The following is a 24,736-nucleotide window of genomic DNA, read 5'->3' as shown; positions in this document are numbered from 1 at the left end:
TCCAAACCAGACCCCAAGTGTCTGACCCATTGGCTCCCCAACAGCAGTTACCTTCGTAAGAAGCCTTGAAGCCCAGGGAGCTGCCACTGCTGTCGGTCTGGAAGAGGAGCCACATTTGATGGTTGGTGCTGACAATGAGATCTGGGACCGACGTACCTGTCAGGCTGTCAGGAGAGAGAGATTCAGAGGCGTGCACCCCACTGTGGCACCCCAAGAGAATGACGGTGTGACTGTTGACATCTAAAGGAATATCTAGGTGCCAGGCCCACTCGGGCAGGTACTGAGCCCCACAGTGTTTCTGGCACTGAGCCCGGCAGCACGTGCTCATGTGCTGGGAGACTCAGGACCACTCCCCTCCGGCCACAGGCAGAGTTTGCATCTCAGCCACGACTCCCCTGCCCAGACTCCAGGGCTTGGAAGAGAGGTCTGTGTCCTCACTTGCAGAGGGGAGGGATGGCTGGAGCCAGATCTAATCAAGGGGGGGTCTACACCCCTGCAACCTCCTGTCCTTCGTGGGAACTGTATTGCAGAAAAGACACAGACAGAAACCCATTTCCCCAGTCGGAACCCAGCCAGTCCTTTTAATGAGGCACCTCTTTCCACTCCGGCATGAGAAGTGAGGCTTAAAGCGCAGCCACCACCCTGGGCAACGCTCTTTCTGAAGAAGAGAGTTTAGGCATGGAGAGGATTCTGATTCAACTCACATTTACCAGGCACCTACCCAAGTCAGACCATGTCCCTTTCATGATCTTATCTAATGTCCCCAGTAGCCCAGTGAGGTAGAGGTTGTGTTATCCCCACTGTACAGATGAGAAGACAGAGGTGCAAAATGGGCAGTGGCTTTCCCAAGGTCAGCCTGCTGGAGTGGCAGAGTCAGAGTCCACGGCACAGCCTGGGGCTCGTAGAAGAAACCTGGTTTCCTTTTTCTGCTGAGACCAGACAAACTGCCAGCACAGATGGGGTGTGGGGGTTTGTGAGGGGGTGGTTGGATTAACGGACTCTAATCACTGCTCTGCCCTGGGGTCTCAAAGCTTGAGGAGGGCTGTTGAGTTGGCTGCAGAGAGGGGATCGGTACCCTGTGAGCACCGTGCCGGTGGAGCGGGGAGAGACCACCTGGGATACACCAGCCTGGTGCGTGTGACATCCCTGGGCTGGGGGCTCTGACATTCTGTAATGAGTAAGGATGGAATCCAGGGTGGTGGTGAGCAAGGGTGAAGACCAAGGCCTCTGCTCTTCCTCTGTGTGACCCAATTATGACAACTAAGGAACCCAAGGATTCTGCATGTGTTTCCCTGAAGTTTTGAAATTGATGTTGGCCTAAAGAGATCTGAGGGTGGTGGGAGAGCCCCTGGGCTGCTACAGAACTTGTTGGGATCTCACTCAAACTAGACTGGTCCAGAGACCTGGGTACAAGCCCTGGATCTGCCATTCATTTGCTGTGGGACCTTGAGCAAATGGTCGAGCCTCTCTGAGCTTTTTCACTCCATATAAATGAGGGGTTGAAATGTATGATCCCCCAGAGTCTTTTCAGCTCTGCTGTTCTACGGTTCTCTCTCTGACAGAGCACAATGGGGTCATGGGGGAGACAGAGTGGGATCCTGGCCTCTTGGATACATCGAGAGGATGTACCACACAGGTCAGCATGCCAGGGCAGGTGAGCGATGGGGATGCACAGAGAGGAGGGGAGGGGTTGAGTATGCTGGGTAATTCATGTGTCAACCTGATTGGGCCACAAAGTGCCCAGATGTCTGACCGAGCATAATTCTGTGAGGGTGTTTCTGTGAGGGTCTTTCTGGATGAGATTAACATTTAAATTGGAAGACTGAGTAAAACAGATCGCCCTCCCCAGTGAAGGTGGGACTCATCCAGTCAGTTGAAGAACTGAATAGAACAGAAAGGCTGACTCTCTCCCAAGTAAAAGAGAATTCTTCCTGCCTGCCTGCCTTCCAGCTAGGGCAGTGCTTTTTTCCCACCCAGAACTTGAACTGAACATCAGCTCTTTCTGGGTCTTGAGCCTGCTGGCCTTTGCTCTAGAACCTACATCATCAGCTCTCCTGGGTCCCCCCCAGCTTGCTGACTCAGCCTGCGGATCTTGGGACTTGTCAGTCCCCATTATCACCCAAAATGATTCCTTATCATAAATCCCTTTTTTAATATACACATCCTATTGGTTGTTTCTTTGGAGAACCCTGATTAATACAGTGGAGAGTAGGCAGCAGGGAGGATGCCCTTAAGGCTGACATTCCACTCCTTTCTCTTGAGAGATCCCAAGTCCCAGCCATGTCGCCTGACATGGTAGGTAATGTTATTCAACTGCCCTAATAGGATATTCCAGGTAGATGTGAGGAAGGTATGAGAAGCACCCGGAACAGAACAGCTCCTGGACGAGCCAGCTATTACAGAATGGCCATTTTTTATTTAGCATTAAGACCAGAGGGTGTTAGTGTGGTTGGGAGGGGGTGTGGCATGGGATGCTGTCCTTGATGGAAATCAAAAGACATGAATTCAAGTGCTGGTTCTGCCACCAACCATCTTTGTACCCTTTGGGCCTCAGTTTTTCCACCTGTTAAGTGGGTATAATAGCACCTTCCTCACAGGGCTGCTGTGGGAATTAAATGAGATAACTGATGTGAAAGTTCCCATCACAGTGCCTGGGCACATAGTAGGTGCCCAACATATGTGAAATCTCCCCTCCTACTTGGCAGGGGAGGTGGATGAGGTCAGGCCTGTCTATCTCTCTAACGCTGGGCCACACACCCTGAACAGGAGCATTCTCCTGCTTTCGTGTCAGGCTAATCATGGTGGGCGAAGGAGGAGCCAAATGTCCCCCAGGAGCTGAGACCCAGTGTAATGGAACCCAGGACAGCCCGACATCATCCTCTCCCATGACTAGATCATGTCAAACCAGCCCTTCTGGCCTCAGAAAATGTGGTTCCAATTCCCTGAAACCATCCTTTTCCCAGACAGTTATGAGCATGGAGGGAAATTAGCAAAACACTTCCATTGTCTCTGTCTGAAGTTAGACCACCACACATGTACGTGGCCTTGAGGAAAAACTCCTGCGGGCAGAAGCAGGGTCTGCATAGGCGCAGGCAGTCCAGTGGAATGAATGCTCCAGGAGCACGCAGCAAACCTCTACTTTCCCTGCTCCCTGAGAGGCTGTTCCTTCTATATACTTTCCCTGTGACTTCCTAGCGAGACTCCGGCCCAGTGCTCTGTTCTCCTTGGTAGGAGCAGAGGGAGTCGGAAGGATTGCTGCTGAGACAGTGCTGCAGGACACCTTTCCCTGTCACAGCATGGTGGCGGGGGCTAGGGTCAGGGGGACCAAGCAGGACTCGACAAGCCCATTCCCCGCCCCCAGCCAAGGTGCCCGAGCTCCTGCCCTGCCCACCACGTGCTCCGCTTCACTCACATGTAGAGAACCGTCTTCTGGTCTCCGTCCTGACCACCGTCCCCGACCGTCAGGGTGTCGTAACCCCTCTCCAGGTCAAACTCCTCGAAGGCCAGCTTGATCACCTAGGGACGGAGCAGGGGTTAGGGAAAGGGCAGGGGCTGCCGGGAGAGACTCCCACGGCCTTGAAGACAGCAAGGGTCTTCACGTCACCATGCCCAGAGCGCCCGCGACACCACCCCACACAGCCCTCAATCCAAACTGAGTGTTTCCATGCTTTTTCTCTCTGGGGCCATACAGTCTCTGGGGTCCCCTGACGTTTTCCAAAGACGATCGTGGTACATCTGGCCAATTCTGGAGGCTGTCATGGCAACACCAGGCACATCTGGCCAGCTGTGAGAGGATGAGACTCTTCCTTCATGCTTTAATGCACAGAAATCCTCGCGGAACTGGAGGCAGATTTTCAGGCCACATGTGGACTCTGAGCTATGCGGTCCTCAGGGACCAGCAGACATTTCCCTCGGCCTCTCCTCTGCCTGCTTTTCTCCAACCACTTTGTTTGTTTATTTGTCGAATAAATGAATGTTCCAGGAAAGGGCTTTCGACAAGATTCTTTTATCTTGTTTTAGTCCTGCCTGCTGCAAATATTTACTAAGCACTCACACCACATGCCAGCCTAGGAGGTAGGGTTTCAATGGTGAGCATGGCACGGTCCCTGCCCTGGGTGAGCAGGGAGACAGAACAGTAAACTGATTACCAGAACCCCAGGTGACAGACGCTAGCCTATGGTGGGAGGAGGTGGGGAGGCTGCTTGTGATTGGCGGGGGTTGGGGTGTGGCACGCAGGCCCTAGAGTGTGCAGGCTTCAATAGTTGCGGGAGCGGGGGGGTGGGGTGGTGGGGGGGGGGGGGGGGGGGGGGGGGGGGGGGTTGGTCTGAGAGTTCTTAAGGCTCTGGAAGACTGTCGGGGTCAGAAGGGGATGACAGGAGAGGCAGGGATCTAGTGCACAAGGCCCGAGCTGTGGCAGAGATGGAACATTCTGGAGTGGTCAGTGTCTATCAATGCAGATCCACAAACTGAGCATAGCCGTCAGCTGCCTCATTCTGGGGGACAATGTGGTTGGGCCTTCTGTGCAAGGTGGTGGCTCCAGAAGGTCCAGAACTTGAGACATCTGCCTGGAGCGAGGTCCAAAGGGCCTCATAGCCTCCCCTGCCCCGAAGAGCCGGGCTTTATCCTGAGAGAGGAGTGGCAGGAGACTTTTAAACAGTGGGTGACGGGGACAGTTAGGTGTTGAAGGAGAACACGGGTCTGGCTGCTCGTGTGGAAACTGACGTGGCAGGAGAGAGGCCAGAGCCGGGGGGCTGATTCGAGGCTACAGTGGCAGTTAGGTGAGCGATGCAGGAGGGCCAAACAGTGGAGACGCAAGAGAGAGACGGTCCTGCAGTCGTTAGGGCTTTGTGACTGGATGGCTGTGGGGACCGAGGGAGAGAGGGAGTCTGGGAAGACCTGCAGCTTCCCGGCTTGGGCAATTGGCAGGTGGGTGACAGTGCCGTTCGTGAAGACAGAGCACACAGAGTCCCCTCCGCTAACCTCTCGTCTGGGCCTCTTTTTGCCTGTTTCAGGCTGGTTTCAATCCGATGAAGATCTTCACTCTCCCAGTAGGGAGGCTGCAAGTGCTTCTTTGTTTTCTGTTCTGCCACTCAAGGAGTAGAGAATTCCCGTGGATAGTTTTTCCTAGTGGTGCAGGCTTCCTCGGTCCAAACCAAACAGCCCAGCAGAGCCTCACCCCAGGGTGCCTTATGGTGCCTCGGAAGGAAACTGCTGCCGCACTTGTGCCTGAGCCCCGTACCGCCTGTGCGGTGCCCTCTGCCTGGGCACGGGACTCACGGCGAGAAGCCATGAGCGCGGACAGACAGGACAGGGAGGACGGGTGCCATTGGCTGGAAGAGGCTTCCTGGAGGAAATGAAGGCCAGGCTGAGTTTGGGAGATGGACTGGGGTCCGATAAATGGAGAAGGAAAGGAAAGTGATCCAGGCAGAGGGAGAAGCAGGTGCTGGGGCAGAGCGGTGGGGTGAGTAGATCTGGAGTTGTATGACTGAGAGGGAAGCAGAGGGTGGCGACGCCAGAGAAGCGGGAGGAGCCAGGTTAGGAAGGGCTGTCTGTCATGCTAAGGATTTAGGCTTTGTCCTAAAAACAAGGGGGAATCATGGAAGAGTTGTAAGTAAATGTACGGCATGGGACTTTTGTTTTAGGAGCAATAGCATTGAGGGCTGGTGGAAAACCGACCGATGTCTGGGCTGTACAACAGTGTGGGTGAGGGAGGATGTGGGACCTTAGCAGGCAGCAGTTAGGGCCTATTAGAAAACAGGGGATGGAGTAACTGGGGGAACTGACCTTGGAGAAGAGAGACTCAGGGGCAGAGGCAGGAGCAGCGGTAACCCTGGCCGGCTCCAAGGGCAAACGTGGAGATGACAAGGCACTGAGACCCAACTCTGTGACTGTCAGAACTGTCCCACAATGAAAAGGACTGCATTCAGAGGTAGTGAGCAGCCCGTCGCCGGTGGTATGCAAGTAGAGTGAGGAAAGCACTCCTGCTTGGGGCTCTCAGATAGTTTTGACAAAAATACTAGACCCTCCTGATAAAAATCCTTGTTGGCTACATAGACACATATTACAGTGAACAACCTACAGTGAGTGGGGAAGCCTTAGCCACTCTGGTTTTCCCACCGAGCAGGCAAGCTCGCCTCCATGTTCCCTGATGACCCATCAGCACCATCTACTTAGGCTGGAATCGCCTTCCCATCTCTTACCCTCCCCAGTCCTGGCCTACAGAACGATGTCACTATTCCCTAGCCCAGTACACAAGGAGGGGCCCACGGCACCTGCTCCCCTCTGCCCTCCCACCGCAGGACCTGTGTGGTCTCCCCTCACATCGGCCCATTCACGACCCGGGTTTGCACAGTCCCCTCCCCCCCCGCAGTTTCCCTAGCAACGTCTCCGCATCCTCGAGCTCTGGTCCAAATGCTCCCTGAGTGCCCTTCCTCTCCTCTCCGTGTCAGGACTTACCTGCTCTACTGCGACTGATCTGTTTACCTGGTCTTCCACTACACCATGAACTTCCTGGAGGGCAGGGGCCAGGTCTCATGGCCTCTGAACCACCAGCCCCTGTCGGTGTGCCAGGCACAGGCCACGGGCTCAGACAATGCTGAATGGGAGAACGCTTTCCAAACGTTTCCTGCCTCCCCAGCATGGACTTATGGCCAGGCTCTTGGACCCCTCACAGGAGCTATCATCAAGAACAAAGGTCGGCAGACTATTCCTGTAAAGGGCCAGGTAGTAAATATTTGCTCCTGTGCATCCCATATGATGTCTGTTGCAATGACCCACTTTTGCTGTTGTAGCATGAGTGCAGCCACAGCTTCATACATCCATGTAGCCATAATCCATGTATGTTGATATGTATACGAATGGGCATGGCTGTGTTCCAGTAAAACTTAGTTTACGAAAACAATGAACTGGATTTGGCCCAAAGGTGATAGTTTGCTGACCTCTGGTCTAGGAGATTCCTTGAGACACTTAATCCCAGTTTTTGATCTTCCCTTTGATCTTCTCTTGAGAGATTCTGTCACTACAAGAGCAGACACCTATAATGTACTCGACTCTGTTCTGAGCGCTTTACATATCTCAACTCATATAAGACTCACAACAGCCACTATGAATACCTCCATTTTACAAATGGGAAAGCCCAGGCACAGAGACATTAGGCGACTCGCCTAAGATCACACAGCTAAGTGGTAGAACTGGGACTCATCAGGCAGCCAGAGGCCAGGCCCTTTCCACTGTGCTCGACTGCCTCACAGCATCCCAGGGAGGTCTCCGGTCCACAAGGTAGGGACCATGACTTATGCTCTCAGTCTTCCCTAAGCTCTTTTTCTGTATCCCAGCAGCTCAAGCTAACACTTGCTCATAAAATACTCCAAGGCCAGTTGTGCCTTCTGCAGACCGAGGGGGCTGGCCTCTGCAGGGAGTCAGGGTCCTGCCTGTACATTCTCACCACCGTCACCCCTTCCAGCTAGCCCCCACTCACGAAGCCACCGCCAAAAGACAGAGCATGTGATGACTATGTCTATGATGGGAAAACGTTGCTTTGAAGGCCAGAACCCAGAGCCATAAAATGATTCACATCACTGATGAGAGCACCATTGATGTGAACTGCATTTTAGAGTGTCTGACCCTAACATGGGAGCTAATTACACCAGGCAGGAAGAACAACATTCACAAAGCTTTGGGATGGGCCCCCAGTGCACAGTGTACTGGTGCTTTCATTTTTTTTTTTTTTTTTTCGCTCTTCTCTTTGGCCTTTCTTTAAAGACAGGATCCTATAATGATTCATTAACTAACATGCAGATAAATCAAGCTGTCAAAGTGTCTTTCTAAGGCAGGAGAGTGGCAGCCCATGAAACAGGCATGATTAAGAGGCACGTGTATATACAGCTCAGACACCCAATTTGCACCCATTAGGTAAATGAATAAACAAACCCTTCACTAGGACATAATTACTGAGCACCTGCCTTGTGCCAAGCACCGAGCTAGCCGCTTCCCATAAGTTATCTGCCTTGTCCTACAATCTACAGAAGAACCTAAATGCCAAGTGCGCAGTGCAGATGGTGAGTATTGGAGGATGGCAAAGGAGGGAGAGATGAAAGGCGGCCGCATGGAGGAGGTGGGTGTGCAGGGGGACCTGCAGGATGGAGAAGGGTGTGGGCTCCGTCCCGGAGATGCTCTGAGCAGTGAACAGGGGAGCAAGGAGCAAGGAGTGCAGCCGAGGGGTCAGCGGGGAGGGGAGAGCAGCATGGCTGAGTCTGCATTTAGCCTGGCAGGCCAGAGCAAGCAGAATGGATTTGAGGGTGAAGATCGGGGGAAAGCCATAACTCAGCATGGAGGGAGGGCTGGAAGCAGAGAGACCTGCCAGGAGGCTGGTCCAGGGCCCAGCAGTGGGACGAGGGGAGCCTGAGTCTGTGTTCATTGCAGAGAGTGGGTGGGGGAGGGAATCCTGGAGACCGTACCCCTCAGCACACAGCCGCCTTTCCGGAGAATTGTGGGCAATGGGAGTGGGACCCTGGAGGACATTCCTTGCTTCCTGAGCACCGTCCAGGACCAGCCGAAGGACAGGGATCCCAGTCCTGCCAGCCTGAGCCCAAGGTCTCAGTGAGGCCCCAGAGGATCTGACAGCTCTCAGGCACATTTTGGGAAGCTGGAGTCCCAAGAGATCTAGACTGAGATCATTTTGTCCAGTGACTGCATTTCTGTAACAGCCTCCTAGCTGGGCTCTGGCCTCTGCTGTCCTTCCTTCACTCTGTACCAAAAACTCCGTGTCCCACGACCCCTTAGAGCTGGGGTTGGATAACTATGGTCCTTGGGCCAAATCAGGCCCGTGGCCTATTTTTGTTTGGCCCCTTGAGTTAAGAAGTGTTCTTACTTTTTTAAAGGGTTAAAAAATACACAAACCACTACAAAGAAGAATGTGCAACAGAAACCTCACATGGTCCTCAAAGCTTAAAATATTTATGATCTGGCTCTTTACAGAAAGTTTGCTGACCTCTGGCCTAGAGCAATGGTTTTTAAAAGTGAGTTCCCAGGCACCCCGGGGTTCTACAAAGGTACTAAGGGGGCACAAACAAAGGTGGGAAAAGAGCCAGAGTGGGCAGGGCCTTGCTCCAACCAAAGCAGTTCCTTTTGATCTAGCTCATGACTGGGACTCTGTGACAGACATGGTGGTTCACTCAATGTTCCTCCCACCATTTACCCATCCTTAATAGAACGCTGGCTTTGTTTGGAGTGTGGCAATATACCTGGCTAACCTCAGAGCTAAGGAGAGTGAAGTGACAGGATTCTGGGCAATGAGACATGAGCTGAGGAGTCCTCGGGGCATTTTCCCACCTTTCTCCTTGCTTTCCTGGAATGCAAATGTGAGGATAGAGGTGAAGCAGCCTTCTTGTGATCATGAGGACAAGAGCCACATGCAAAGCATGGCAGAGGGAAAAATAGGAGGTGCTCAAGACACTGAGAAAACTACTAAACCAGCCCTGGAGTCTTCACTTCGGGACCTTTGGGTTATGGAGAAAATAATCAGTGTTTTGTTTAAGCTTCCGTGGAGGAGTTTTCTGCAACTCACAGCCAATCAGAACCTAATGACTGTGGGTTCTGAAGAAAGGCTTTCATCACACAGAAAAGTTTATCGACTCTTGAGCCTCAGGAGAAAGTTCCGCTTCTTGGCATGGAAACCCTAGGCTTTCCATGGCCTGCCCCTGCCCCTTCCCAGTGAGTCAGAGCGCCCTCCACAACCCTCGGCTCCAGGCCTGCTTCCCTATTCCTCCTCAGAGCGCTTCTCTGAGCTCCTGAGGGCTGACCTTGGCCCTCCCCCAACCCCCGCCGCCTCAGGATACTAATGCTGCGAACAGCCTGACTATTAGCTCCATGAAAGCAAGGGAACTCCCTTTCCCTGGGCACAGCCTGCATGGTGACTCCTGCCTGGGTCCTGCTGAGGGCCCAGGGCAGGGCTGGAGAACTGGCTCTTGGGGTGGGGCGGAGGGGAGTCTGGTGGAAGGGCTGCTCTGAACCCTCAGGAGTTCAAGCAGAGAGGCCTCCAGCACCTTTAAGGAAGGTTTTTGAGGAGGCTGGGAAAGAAAGCCCAGGGGCAGAGATTGAGAACTTTCAGAGGTTCTGGAACTTTGGTCACTATCTCAGGTTTAACTTTGCTGGCTCTGAGAGTAGTAAGCCCTTCATCCATTCATTCACTCATTGGTTGATGGATTCATTCATTCAATTATTCACTCGACAGTTAATACGTCCTTGCCAGGTACTGGGCTTTGGAGAGGCAATAGAGGAAGACAAACATGGCCATTTGCCCTGAGACCTCACAGTCTAGAAGGGGAGACACACGGGTACATGCGAAACACAGCGCAATGTGACGAGTGCTGAAATCAGAGGAACACGGGGATGGGGCAAATGTGAGGGGCACAAAATCCCAGCTGGAGGAGGGAGCAGGCTTTGTCTTCACGAATAGAGGAGGGTGTGTGGGAACAGGCCACGGGCAGCTCTAGGGGAAGAGGAATGCCAAAATACACCGGGAACTGAAAACAACTGTAAAAAGGAAAGGGATCAGGGTCAGGCCTTCGAGGAGGCCATGGGAGGGTCCCTCTAGAGCCGCCCAGTCGTGAGGAATGAGCTGTGGGGGAATTTAGGGAAAACCTCTCTCATCACCAGCCAGCATCTTGCGTGGGGCGCAGCACAGAGAGTGTAAGAGTGAATGTTTGCTCAATGAATAAGTGAGTGAACAAAAGGGCCAACGCATGGGTTCCTGACATTTGCACGAGAGAGTCGTTGCTGGCTGGAGAGTTACTTCTCTGTTCTTCAGATCTACAAAGGGAAGAGTGACACTGATAATCCCCACGAGTGAATAATCAAAACGCTGTTATCTTTGGCTTTGAAGTTCATAAAATGTGCTTTCCTCTCCCTTCCAGGCCCCCTCCTTCTTTGCATCCTCACTCCTCTCCCTTCCGTATCTCTCTTTCTCTCCTGCCTGCCTTTTACTTATTTTCTAGCACAGGTGGATTAACTGTCCCGATCAAATCCAGCGAGGATCATATGCAAATGGACTCCTACGTCTTCAGTTCATACTGAGAAGCTGTGAAGGAAAGGCCGATGGGCGCCAGTAGGGGGCACCGACTCAGGTCTGGGTTTCAGTCCTGACCACGGAAATTTCATCGGCCACATCCTTCCTGAGGCTGAGCTGAAAGGTCCTAATAGGAGGAGGCTCTGGGGCCCAGCATGGGTGGGGCCATACCTGAGGAGCTACCTGACCCAGAGATAGGTCTCTTCCGTCAGTTGTTAATGTATTCAGACATCTGCTGAGCTCCGCCTCTGTGCCAGGCACTGTGCTAACTGCAGGAGAGATAAACAACATGCCACTCCTGCTTTGGGGGCTCTCATGAGCTGTGGAGGAAAGAGATTCCCAACACAGTGCAATGTAACACGCATGCAAACAGAAGGGGCTGATGAAGTGCTGGAGGAACAGAGGCAGGACTAAGACCTGGTGGAGTTAGGAAGGCTTCTCTGAAGAGCAGGGATCTGAACTGTGTCTCAGAGATGGGTAGGGATTTGCCTGGAGGAGAAGGGAAGGCACACTGAGACAGGATGTGCTGGACGGGGGTTCTTAAAGGGCCAGCTGTGTCTGAACCAGGAGTTCAGTGTGGCTGAAGCCAGGGCTGCCTGAGGGGAGGTGGGCAGGAGGGCCTTGTGTGCTTTGCTGGTAGGGAAGGGGGTTGTTATTTATCACATACGCCAGGTTGGTCAGAACCACCAGGATGCTCTTTAAAAATGTAGGTTCCAGGTTCCCATCTCAGACCCACTGAATCAGATCTTTGAGGAAAGAGCTTTGGAATTTGTGTCTTTAAACTTTCTCCAGGTATTTCTGATGATTGACCAAATTTGGGAAATGTTATTGTGGGCAGAATGACTACAAAAACTAAGATAGCCCATCTGGCCAAGGCGGGGCTCGCATTTCTCCAGACCATCCCAATCAAAGGGAGAATGCAGAGCTGTGTACCTAGTAGGCCAGCATCACTTGCTCTGAGCCGCCTTTTCTCTTTTCCCTGAATCTGCCCAGCTTCCGGGAGGATGCTTCCGGGAGGATGGACCAAGGTGGTTTTAATTGTTTTATTCTTAGTTTATCGAGGAGAGACATACCCTTCACCTGCCTCTGCAATGAGACTGTCAGTTCTTGTTCCCACAGTGCAGAGCAGCACAGCCCAAGGTGCTCAGTCAAGGCTGGCATCTTGACATAGGTTCTCAGCCATTCCCATGTCAGACCATTTTGGGGCCTTGCTTGGACCTTCCAGTTGCCCTTGGAGGCCCTAGTCACTGAAACATTCCCAGCTCCCTCTCAAGCTCAACCAGGAAAGGTCCTACAGGGGGATGAAATGGCAGGAAGGGTCCTCATGCCCACACACATACAGGTACTAGGGATGTGTAATCATTCCATGATTATAAGGAGACCTACTCTACACTCCTGCGGGCGAAACTCTCAGCTCCTTCTCATGACAGCATTTTTCTTCACCTGCTCATTGTGAAAGGAGCCCCTGCATTCTCAGTCCAATTTGCCTCTCACTCGCTCCAGATCCTTCACTCACCATCCTCTTTCTCCTACACCTTCATTCTCTTTCTCTGTGCTTGTTTTGCCCACAGCCTACAAAGGGGCTCAAAATCCCAATATCCTAAACAAACACCCTAAGTAGCCCAAAGCTTTCTGTCCACCCGACCTCCCTCATGTGCCCTTTCTCCTTCCTTCACTTCACAATGAAGCCACAAAGGCTGTCTACATGTCTGGCCTCTTGAGCATCCCCCCGTCCCCATTCATTCACTCCCCATCCCACCGTTGTTTCTGCCCCCCAAAGCTCCACTGAAAGGTTTTCTTCCAAGACCAAAGCCAACAGTCTCTTTCCAGTCCTTTTCCAACAAGACGCTTCTCAGCGTTGCCACTATTACACATATCCTGGTTGGAAACTCTTCCTGCTTTTGCAGCTTGATTTCCCTCCTACCACGTTGACTGCTCCTTCTCTGTTTCTTTCACTGGATCTCCTTCACCTGTAAGGATTGTGTTCCCAGATCCATTCTAAGTCTTTTCATTCTCTTTGCTCTCTCCAAGAAGGGTTATCCATTCCTTATGCTTCTGTTCCCAACTGTGTGTTGATGAAATGACCCCCAAAGCTCTCTCTTGAACCCAGATTTATCCAGTCTCCAACCAGTGTATCCAAATGTCATTGGATGAAATGCAGGCACTTCAAATGCACATGCTTCCCTCTTGACTGCTGCCAAGCTTGTTCCTCTTCTTGTATTTCCTTTTAAAGCCACCGATTGGTCCACGTCAGAAAACACTGAGTCATCATCTATTTGTTCACTGAATAAATGTTTACTGAGTGCCTACTATATACCAGGCACTATGGTGGTCACTTGGGACACAATGTTGACTGAGACCTCTCCTTCTCCCTCCATCTCACGCCCAGTCAGCCATCAAGTCCCATCCCATTCCCTAAATTCCTCTTAAATCTGTCTCCCCCTTCATGTTTCCAAAGCCTTGGTTGATGACCCCAGGTTTCTTACTTGGGTAACTGCTTCAGCCTCCTAACTGGTCTCACTCCCCCCAGTTTCCCTCTCTAATAGCTCTACTGATGTCAGAGTAATCTTTCAAAGATTCAGACCTTCCTCCTATTGCTCTGGTTCAGAAGAAAGAATGGCCCTCATCCTTCCCAAGGCTGATCCCAGTGCTACCAGTCCCAACCCCTCCCATCTATTCTGAGACCTTGTTCCATCCAGTAGCACAGCATAGCTACTGAAGTTCATGGGCAATAGACCCAGGAAGACTGGGTTTAAATCTCAGTGCGGCCACTTATTTCCTGGTTATGTGCTATGAGTAAGTTTCTTAACCTTCAACCTGTCCACGATTCAGTTTTTTCATCCATCAAATGGGTCTTTTTAAAACCTAATTAATTGTGCTATGAAGAGGATGAAAGAAATTCATTTACACAGAAGGCCTAGCTCAGTTCTTGGCACATGACAGGCATACAATAAGAGATAGCTATTATTGTTATTACCGACAGCCTAACACTTCTACCCTTAAAAATACGTTTCAGGATAAAACTCAAGCCTTTCTACCAAGCATGTGTGTTCACCATGATCTAAATCTTGCTGACCTTTCCAGCCTCATCTTGATATAGGCATGTTGAATTATTTTCAGTTCTAAGAGACTGTTCCAAACCTTGGTGCCTCTGCACATGTATCCACTCTGAAATACTGATTTCTAAGCCTACTTATCCTTCAAGAGCCTGTTCAAATGTCACCTCCTCTGTGAAAAGTTCCCTGACCTTCCAGGTAGTGGCTCCTTCCTAGATTTTCCCATTGCACTCTAGACTCACCTCCATTAGCACTTATCCAAACTCTAGCTTTTCATTGACTTACATGACTTCTCTCCTATGTGCACACTCCTGTGCAGGACAGAGATCATATCGTGGTCAATGAACGAATAAATGCTCATCTCATAGAAAATATTTTGAACTTGGAGAGGCTGTGATTTTTTGCTGAAGGAGATGTTCCCAAAGTGACCAGAAAGGCAGTCCTTGGACACACTTGTATCTCTCCTGTGGGCCAGTGAACAGGGGTAGGAACACACTATGCATTTTCCCTGCTATTTGCAGGAAGACAGCTCCAAGTCTTCAGTCTAAGACTTTGAGTTTCTACTCTTACACCCTCCTTTCGGCATTGTATGCTCCATGGCTGTCTTCCTGGGTGGTGACAGTAAGGAACTCCCTTCAGCCTTTCTGGGCTCCCCTAGCACTACCTGAAGCCCAGTAAGAGCCCATGAAGCTGCTAAGAACACCCTTCTGAACAACTTGCCTGAGGGAGTGTCCTTCAGAGGGGCTGGCTTCAGGAACCCAGGTTGGAGTGACCTCCTGCAGGGCATGTGGGGTAGTGACCAATATGGGGCCATTGACCTCCACACACCAGCCAAGGCTAGGCCTTCTGAGGGCAAATCAAATTGTTTCTCAGAAAACTCTCACGCCTTACCTACACTTCCGCCCGTACCCCACCTTCAGATTCAAAAGCAAACAGAGATAAGCATTTTTAACAATGCGCAAGAAAGAGTCCTCTAGTCAGCAACTTAATAACTTCATGGTAGTAGGTCCTTCTTCTGGTTTAGCCTCCATTTCCACCCTCATGTGGCTGAAACATCCTTCTCCATTGACTAGGTTCTTCATCAAATGGTTTGATAAGATATGACTCTTTCTTTGTAAAATGCCTTGCAGAGGAAATCTGTTTCCAGTGTTCCAAGTATTATGGTCCTAGGCACTCTTGAGCAAACAATTTTAAAATGTTGAGTAAAATTTAAAAAGAAAAAAAAAAGCTTTTTACAAGTTAGTAAACTTGTTATGAACTGAATTATATCCCCCTAAAATTCATATGTTGAAATCCAAACCCTCAGTGTGATGGTATTTGGAGACGGGGCCTTTAGGAAGGTGATTAGGGTTAAATGAAGTAATAACGGTGGGGCCTTAATCCAATGGGTTTGGTGTCCTCAAAAGAAGGGAGGAGATACTAGAAAGTTTCTCTCTGAATGTGCACAGAGGAATGGCCATGTGAGGACACAGTGAGAAGGAGGCTGTCTATGAGCTGGGAAGAGTCCTCACCAGAAACCAAATTTGCTGGCATCTTGATCATAGACTTCTAGCCTCTAGAACTGTGAGAAAATAACTGTCCCTTGTTAAAGCCACCCAGTCTATTATATTTTGTTATGGAAGCCTGAGAAGACTAGTATAGTAAGAATTCCCAGAGTCTAAAACCCAGTCAATGTAGAGATACAAAATGTGATTCAGGGCATGAAGCTGGCTTTGGCCTTGCGTGCATTTTTAAAAACTGGTGAAGTATAGCTTTGGTTTTCAGGGCCTTGTGGAGAAGAGGGAGAAGGAGACAAAGGTCAGGGTCCACCAAAGTTAGGGACTCTCAATGACACCCCTGAACAAAGCTGAGCTAGTTAAGGTTGCAGGCTTACTGTGAGGATGAACTAGAAATAAGCCTATCTCCCTTCTCATACAGCACTGCTACCCTCTGGGTAGATCTCGAGGCTGATTGTTTATCTCAGACCTTGACACTGAGTGAACAGCAAACAGAAAACTTCCCCTGAGACTCCATCATGCTAAATCTGTCTTCACATGGGTTTTCAGCCTTCAGATTACTTGGGTGGTTTGAAACCTTCATACTGAGAATTTAGTCTGAAGAGGTTTCTGGCTGGTAATGCCCCCAGGCACTGAGCAGAAGCAAACACACCAGCTTCTACCCAGGTCTCAAGGAATTCCCACAGACAAAGTTTATGATCCTAACCACACAGTCAAAAATTACAAAACAAAGAAAGAAACATGGTTCTGGGGGCAACAGGTGAGAAACAACAGTCAACAGAGTGAAACTTGCGAAGATTTCATATACTGAGATTCATAGACACAGAATATAAAATAAATGTGTTTAACATATTTAAATAACTTAAATATATGTAAGGAGCAAGAGATTATAAAATTAGCTCAAAAAGCACCTGAAAAAAAACTAAATAGGACTTCATAAACTAAAAATAATGATATTTGAAATTAAAATAAATCTCCGGTGAATGACTTCAACGGAGGTTAGACATAACGGAACAGAGAATTATTGAACAGAATGAGAGAAAATGATAGAAGTCTGCCTTGTCAGACTTCGAGAAGCAGAAAAGAGAGAGAATAAAGGAGAGACAACAGTCGAAATGACAATGGCTAAAAATTTTCCCGAACTGATGAAAGATGCAATCCATAGATTCAAGAAGCTTAATGAAATCAAATAGGATGAATACGAAAATATCCACAACTAGACATATGACAGTGAAACTGTAGAACACCAAAAACAAAGGTAGGATAGAAAGAGGAAAAACTCCAAGTCATTTTATGAGGTTAACAATATTTTGACACAGAGATCTGGCAGGGGTGTGTGTGTATGCATGTGTACGTATGTATGTGTGTGTGTGTGTGTGTGTGTGTGTGTGTGCGTGCGTGTGTGTATAATATATTCTATTTTGTTATATATATAATACATAGCAAAATAGAAGCAAAATCACTATGCAAAATATTAGTAAATCAAATATAGGCATGTTTAAAAATGATAATACTAAATGACCAGGTTGGGTTTATCTCAGGAATGCAAGGTTGGTTTAACATCAGAAAAATCAACCAGCGGAATTCACCACACAGGAGAATAAAGGAGAAAATCATATGATTATATCAATAGATATAGAAAGATGCTCAATAAAAGTCAACATCCACTCACAATAAAAGCTCTTAGCAAACTAGGATTAGAAAGGAACTATAAATTTAAGAAAAAGACTTCAGCAAACATCATACTTAACGGTGAGGAAGTAAAACATTGTGTTTAACACTGAACAATGGCAAAAGTGCCTACCATCATCACAATGGTTTGACATTACACTGGAGATTCTAGGCAGAACATTGGGGCAAGAAAAAGGTTGAAGAAAAGGTATAAGATTGAAAAGGAAGAAACAAAACCATCATTCCTTGCAGATGATAACTGTCTTATGTAGAAAACTCCAAAGAATTCACAGATAAATTATTATGGAATAGCTGCTATATACAAAAATCAAAGTATAAAAATTAATTGCATTTCTAACCACCATGCAAGAAAAAGGTAGAAAATAAAATCTTAAAAGATATGATTTATAAAAGCAACATCAAATATATCTAGGAATAAATACATTAAGAATTGTACAAGATTTACAATGGAAAAATGACACAAGTTTACTGAAAGCCATTAAAGAAGCCCTAAGTAAATAAAGATACAGCATATTAATGGACTGGAAGACTTGGTCTCATAAAGATATCAGTTCTCCAATTTATCTGTAGTTTGGGTATAATTAAAATAAAGATTGCAACAGGTCATTTTGTGGATCTTGGCAAGATACTTATAAAATTTATTAGAGAACAAAGGGCACTTCACAGGAAAAAAAAGTACTAACTGGGAAATAAAGATGTGAAAAGATGTATATAGCAGTGCAAAATGATACACGACAACACAGATAAATCTTAAGGACATAATTTTGAGTGAACTTGATTAACACTATATACGACGTGATTATATTTATATGAAGCTCAAATGCTGGCAAACTAAATATTTTTATGGATACATACTTATGTGCTAAGTATAAAGAAAAGCAGAGGAATAATAAAGCACACAATCGAGGTAATGGTGACCTGAGGGATAGGGAACGGAATGAGGTTAGTGAGGGACACACATCACTAAGATATCTGTGTGTGTGTGTGTGTTTTTTTTTTCTTGAGTGAGGAGATGGCTACACAGGTGTTTGTTGTATTGATGTTCTTTATATCTTATATTTTACAAGTATGCTTTTCATCTACTTGGTATTTAGTAAAAACAATTTTTAATAATTGTCTGCAGAGAATCTACCACAACCAAGTTCTGGGTTTGAAATCCCTGGTAGAACAACTGTCCCCAATCCATTCCTGCCCGTAGGACACTCCCCATCCTCCCCAAGAGCCTTACCTTGGCGGGGTTGAGTGCTGTGATGATCCACACACAGTGTGCGTTGTTGTCATATTGAATGGGGAAATTAGGGGAGGTGATGATGCCTGAGGGGCCTCGAAGGTGGGCATCACACATACGGGCTGCAGAGAGGAGATGGAAGACAAGCATTTTAGTTTAGGTTAGGATGAGTTCCCATCCCCACCTCCCACTCCCAGCCCAGAAGAGACTGAAGTTTGTACATCCCACCCCAGATATATAACTTCCTACTTCCTGTTTCCTTGCCCCATGGTTCTTAGCGGGCTCAGAGGAAGTCACAGTTCCCCAAGCACTGGGGGAGGAGTAGGCCCCACATGCCTTGACCCGCTGCTCTCTAGGTAACGACGAACTTCCACCGTCAGGCTAAGCAAGCCCCCTACCCTGACTCCACTGTTACCGAGCAGCACACCTCTACCAAGAGGGTGTGGGCTGCTACACACCTTGACCTCAAGCTAGGTGGACCCCAGGCACCTATGGGCCTGCTCCACTGCTCTCCTCCTGCTCTGTTGACTTTTCTGCATCCCCCCATTTGCTCTCAGGCCTCCTGAAGTAGAATCTCAGGGTGTCCTTGCCGAGGCCACCCCACTAGGTATCAGAATGTCTGAGCCCAAGGACTCTGCCGCGGCCTCTGGCTCAGCCCGGTGCCGGGCACCTAGAGTGATTTCAGGGGCAATAAAGTATTTCCCCACACTTAGCACGTGCCTGAAATAGGCTTTTGACTAGAAGCATAAAGATTCAAGGTAAATTAGAAGTGCTCTCCTCAAGTAGATATAAAGTGTTGTCAATCACAACTTAATCTAATTAAGCTCTTTAAAATAGCTTCTAAACTAATTAGATTAAGTAGTGATTGATACCAGTTAAGGTACTACATTGTATCTAGGTGTCTGCCTTCTTTAAAAACGCGTTCTTTAGTTCCAGCCACTTCATTCTTCAATGTTAGCGCTCAGCTATTTTAATAAAGAGTTCTATATGAGTCTGTTCTGTTGCTGCCCACATGGCAATTTATCGTAATTGTAGGCAAAGTGCCTAACGGTAAAGAAATAGTGAGCAAACTCAACAAGGCTAAGTATATAAAATGAAAGTGGTGTCAAACCTGGTTTCCTCTGATGGGCCAAAATATCCTAGAACTCCTCTCCGCGTGTGGACAGGGCTGGGATAAACCTTTCCCAGGCTCCCCAGCTCTGGACATAATTAATCTCTTCTCATTTCACACACTCATTCCTGTGCTCATTCATTCCCACATATACTGAGAGCCTATTAACAGGCCAGGCAGAGTGTGGGGAGGGAAAAGTGTCTAAGACACAATCCCTCTTCTCAGAAGGGCCACCAGCAAGTGGAGGGAACAGATGTGAAAAACAGTCACAACTGAGTGGAGCGAGTGTTGTCAGGGGTTACGTGCAAGAGACCCGGGGTCAGAACTGCTGGCTCTCCCAAGTCCTGCACCCTGAAGGATCTTCTCATCCTGACCTCAAATGTTGAATCAAGTTTGAACAAAGCCCTAGGGGAACCCTCTCCCGCACTCCCCTCCCGTGCATCTGATTGCTCCTGTAATTCTGTGCTGAGAAACACTGACGATCACTGATTCCACTTGTTACAACTGGGCCTGAAGGCGGCGCCGCGTGGGGAGGAGAGAGCAGGCTGCGGGGTTTATCAGCTTGGCATTCTGGGTTTTAAGTCCACCTGCTGTTTGTTTAAGTCTGGTAAGTTAGAAAACCTCTCTGATTGTACTTCATCTGTAAAATGGGACTAGTGACATTGCCCCACTGAGGCATGGTGAGGATGAAATTCTATGAGACTTTTGGATACGAAGGCTCACCAAGGATCCGGGAGATCGTCAATATTTAACAAAGCGGGGCTGGGACTGTCAGACTCTGATATTATGTTCATCCCATCTCACTATCCCCAAGATTTCTCAAGGCCAGGGATCTTTATTCTACCTTTCCTGAAGTTTCTTTATAGGATTTTTTTCCCCATGACCACACTGGAGACTGACAGCATCACTAAACAAATTAGAATAAGATAATCAAAACCAAAACCCTGATCCCAGCCCACCTTTGCAAAGAGGACCTGTGGATTCCGAATGCTAGGCCTGCAGGGAATCCTGACAAATCTCTACCAGCACTACCTTACACCTATTCGGGAGACTCAGGTTTTGCTGCCAAAAGCCCTCAGCTTCAGACTTAATTTATCTTGCACTTGTTTCCAAAAATTAGACGGTGTTTGCAGTGTGCTGAAATGTGCTGAAGATAAATTAGAGAGAACAGGTCAAAAAGGCGTTTACCACTTTAAGGGCTTAGAGGGGTTTAATTAAAATATTACAATCTGCAGCTAGTTAGCATGGAGCACCTAAAAATAGGTTCAGAATGGAGCATCAGCTCCTTTCTTCCTCTGCTGTCTGGGTAAGGTCAGGGGGTCTTCAGACAGACAGACTTCTCCCTGAGCAGCCAGCCGCTGGGAGCCCACCAACAGATGGATAGCTCATCGCTGTGACCCACAAGGGCTGGCGAGATGGCTGATGCTCAGACGGTGACTGAATAAATGAATAAACATATATTTATGTTTCTCTATTTGCCTTTTCCCATCAAATGCCTTGCTGGATAGCTTTCAGGAGCCTTTTCCAGGACCTTCCATGCCCAAGCTCTGCTGCAAAGTCCCACTCTTCCTCTGAACATCACTACACCATAGAACAGGGGCAGTATTCCAGGGGACTTTAGGGAGATATCATTTAGACCCACAGCCAGTTCTGGCAGCAAAACAACTTGGTACCACAAAGGGAACTGCTCCAGGTGCAAGTGCCTCTGGTCTTCTATCTTCTCCCCAAATCTTATCCCCACCCTGCTCCATGCTGGCTTCCCTCACTTCTCCTACTACTGACCTCCCTCCTCATCCTTTCCTTTCCTAGAACCACCTCCTGACCACCAATTCTAAGGCAAACAAACTCTGACTCGTAGCTGCAACGTCTTTCAGAACTGCCTGCTCCAACTCCTGCCATGAGTGAAGCCCGTCTCCCCCTCCTGGGTCCGCAGCACTCTGCAGTGGAGAGCTTTCTCCTCCCCGCCAGTGTTTTGTTCCACAAACAATTGCTAACGCCCTGGAGGAAGTCTTCTCTGACCTTCATCTGTATCTCACTCCACTGACACCAACTTTCTCTCCACCATCAGCTCCCTGTCTTCTCATCCATCCCTACCCAGCTTAGACCCCATGGTCCACCATTATGATCATTTTCTTGCAAATTCACCTAAGTCCCTTGCTCCTTTTTCCTTTAAATGATTGCCCGAAAGACATCAATTGTGGATGAACTTCTCCACCTACATTCTCTAGCCCTGCCCCCATGCAGTAGAGCTTTGCTGGAGAAAAATCACACGAGTAGGAAGATTGGTGTCACTATAAATTCATGATCACCCACCTCAAAAAGTCCTGGATATTGTCCATCAACTCTGTCATTTAGCCCTATTAAGCTCACTCTCCCACTCTGCTCAAAAGACCCTTTCATGCCTCCTGCATGTCCCTCGGACCTCTCACCTTTCCCCTTGCCTCCCCTTAACTCTCAGGTGATGACCTTGCTTCAGTCTTTGTGGGTGGAACAGACGACATTTGGCAGGCGTGCCCTCTCTCTCACCCCCCAAGTCTGCGATCCCGTCTGCTTATGTGCCCATCTTCCTTTCGGTTCCAACAGAGGGATGGCTCCTTCGCCTTTCAGAGGTCAGCGTCTCCTCCTGAGATCAGGTGCCCCTGCCCAAGGTCAGCCATGTCCGTGGCCACACCCAGGGCCCGTTGTTCTGGGACCCAGGAGAGTCCATCTGTGAGATCTTAAACTCCATCACCCCGTTCCTTTCCCTGCTGCCTACGCATCCAGCAGAGTTACTTTGGTCTCCGTGTACCACCTGCTGTCCTAAACCCTAGGTCTCTCCAGACCCCTGGCTCCCTCATTTCTCGCCATCTCTCCATCCCCTCCTGACCTTTCTTCTCTCACTACCTAGTCTGGACCTCAAGACCCTCACCAGCAGCTCCTGTGACACTCTCCTATCTGCCTTTGATTAACCATCTCTATTCCTAATCCTGGGTGCCCAGGGGCTGCCAGGAGAACCATGGCACCACCACAGACTCGTGGTTTGCCATTGTAATGGAAGCTTTGGCCCAAGTCAGTCCTCTCTCTTGTCTTTGTTCCATTTCCTTGACAGTTCCCTTACAGGGGCAATTTCAAACATCCACCACTTAGTTGAGCCACTTAACCCCAGGGGCTGCTCTCCAGTCTTTGTTGTACTCGACCTCTCTAAAGTGTCTGACCCTGCTGACCCTTCTCTCTCTGTGAAACTCACATCCACTGGCTTCCATGATGCCTCTGTCTCTTCTCCTACCTCTGCGACTGATCCAGCTTATCCATTAACTCCCTAAAAGTAGTTGTCTAAATCTGGGCAAAGAACATATAATACTTTGCACAGTTCCTGCCAATTTTCTGTGAGTTCACAATTAGATCAAAATAAATGTTACCAAAAAGTGGGGGCAAGGGGGAGGAGAGGTTGTTCTATGTGGTTCCATCTAGTGTATTTACTCCAAATTGGTGTCCAGGTGCAATTTTCAAGTAGAAGGAGGACAGAGCCTTTGGACTGCGGTGGAATCCCAGTTCAAAAGATTAGCTTTGGGCCTTTGGGCAAGTTGGCGGACCACTCCAAGCTTCAGCTAAACATAAAACATGGATGTTGCCTCTTTCCTTGTAAAGAAATTATAAAAAATGTTACTGTACTTGCTTTATACAAGTATAAATAGCTTAATAAATGGGAGCTTTATCATTAGTACATACGTATAGGTAAGGGGCTCAGGGAGCAATGGGGCGTGTATTCTAGTGAAGTCAGTACATCACCCAGGGGAGAATAACTACAGAGCAGAGGAAAGGAGGGCGGGGGTAGCATAGGGGAGGTATGGGGATAGGGGTGAGGGGGTGGAGAAAAGAGGAGGGGAGGGAGATGAAGACAAAACTCTGAACAACGTTAGTGTTTAAGGGGGAGGCCCAGGAAGCTGACCCAAGACGGAAGACAGCCACCTGTAATTTTCACGGCATTAAATTAAACCTTTTTGTGCAATATTTCCCACATTTCACTCCCACCTTAGGAGACTGAGCGAGAAGATTCAGAGCATTTCAGTAATTTGCCCTGTGCCATATGGTATGTCACTAGCAAGGTTGGAACTTGAACTCAGCTCTCTGAGTCCTGAGTCTGGTGTTCTATTTACCACAAAAGCTCTTATTCTAGGAAGAAAAATAATGTACGACTTTCTGTTGATGATCTACTCTGTGACTCAGTAACTGTATTTCATCTGGGGCTGGTACTCCATCCCTATCCTCTGTCAACACCAATTTGCGGTCACAGGAAACCAGATCTCCTGGTTGTCGATTTGGTCCTCTTCACTCCATCAGTGGTTTACAAACCGTGTTCCCCAGAACCTCAGGGGTTCCCTGGAGGTGGCTTCGCGGCTGCTGGAAGTGGTGAGAAGGGGGCAACTCCAAATCCCCCGCCCCTACTTCATTGAGAGAAGCTCCACGGCATCTCTTTTATTTATGGGGCCTCTGCAAAAGCTTTTAAAAAAATATTGGGCTCCCTATGTGAAATAAGTTTGACAAGCCCTATATTATGCTGCCTCCCTCTGGGCCTGAATAGAATTAGTTTATCAGGATAACAATGTTTCATGTTGTCCTCAATTCCTTTGGATGATCAAAATTTAAATGAGAAGCTTATTTCTTCTGGTGGGAAAGGGAAGAAAGAGAAGGCCTGTGAATATCTAATTTCAAATTCCAAAATGAGTGCACGTTCCCCAATTGTTCATTCACTTCAATCACTGATTCATTCAGGTTGTCCTCAAACATTTGTTGAAAACCTATCATTTGCCGGGTCCCATGTTTTGGTAGAATTAATTGTGTGGAAAATGAATGTTTAAAATCAAATCATATTTTAAATGCATCAGAGGAAAAATAATACCACTGTGTGTGGCGGTGAATCCTTCTCAGACTGTGATCTTCTGATAACCTGCTTATTAGGGGAGCTATCGTGGAATTCAAAGAGTTTTGTCCCTTTCTATTTTTAAAGTGGGCTTCATTTAAACTCTCTGTTTAAAAATCACAATTAGAATAGTAATTCTGACTAATTAAAAATGAGATTTTAAAAGGAAAACTTTCAAAACTGCCAAA

At 48.4% G+C, this 24,736-nt stretch overlaps 1 protein-coding gene across 1 annotated transcript in view; it reads right to left on the bottom strand.

The window, feature by feature from the left end:
• The window catches only part of CSMD2 (CUB and Sushi multiple domains 2), a 621,436-nt gene that overhangs the window by 304,633 nt on the left and 292,067 nt on the right, over positions 1–24,736 (bottom strand). Inside the window, exons 10-12 of the mRNA XM_007453867.1 lie at positions 18,538–18,659; positions 3,413–3,516; positions 52–164 (exon numbers count right to left, since the gene is read on the bottom strand). Coding sequence (XP_007453929.1) covers positions 52–164; positions 3,413–3,516; positions 18,538–18,659 — 339 coding nt within the window. The remainder of the gene's footprint in view (positions 1–51; positions 165–3,412; positions 3,517–18,537; positions 18,660–24,736) is intronic.

The sequence above is a fragment of the Lipotes vexillifer genome, unplaced genomic scaffold (assembly GCF_000442215.2).
Source record: "Lipotes vexillifer unplaced genomic scaffold, Lipotes_vexillifer_v1.1 scaffold213, whole genome shotgun sequence".
In the NCBI taxonomy this organism is placed as follows: Eukaryota; Metazoa; Chordata; class Mammalia; order Artiodactyla; family Lipotidae; genus Lipotes; species Lipotes vexillifer.
This window is presented reverse-complemented; position numbering and strand designations above follow the sequence as displayed.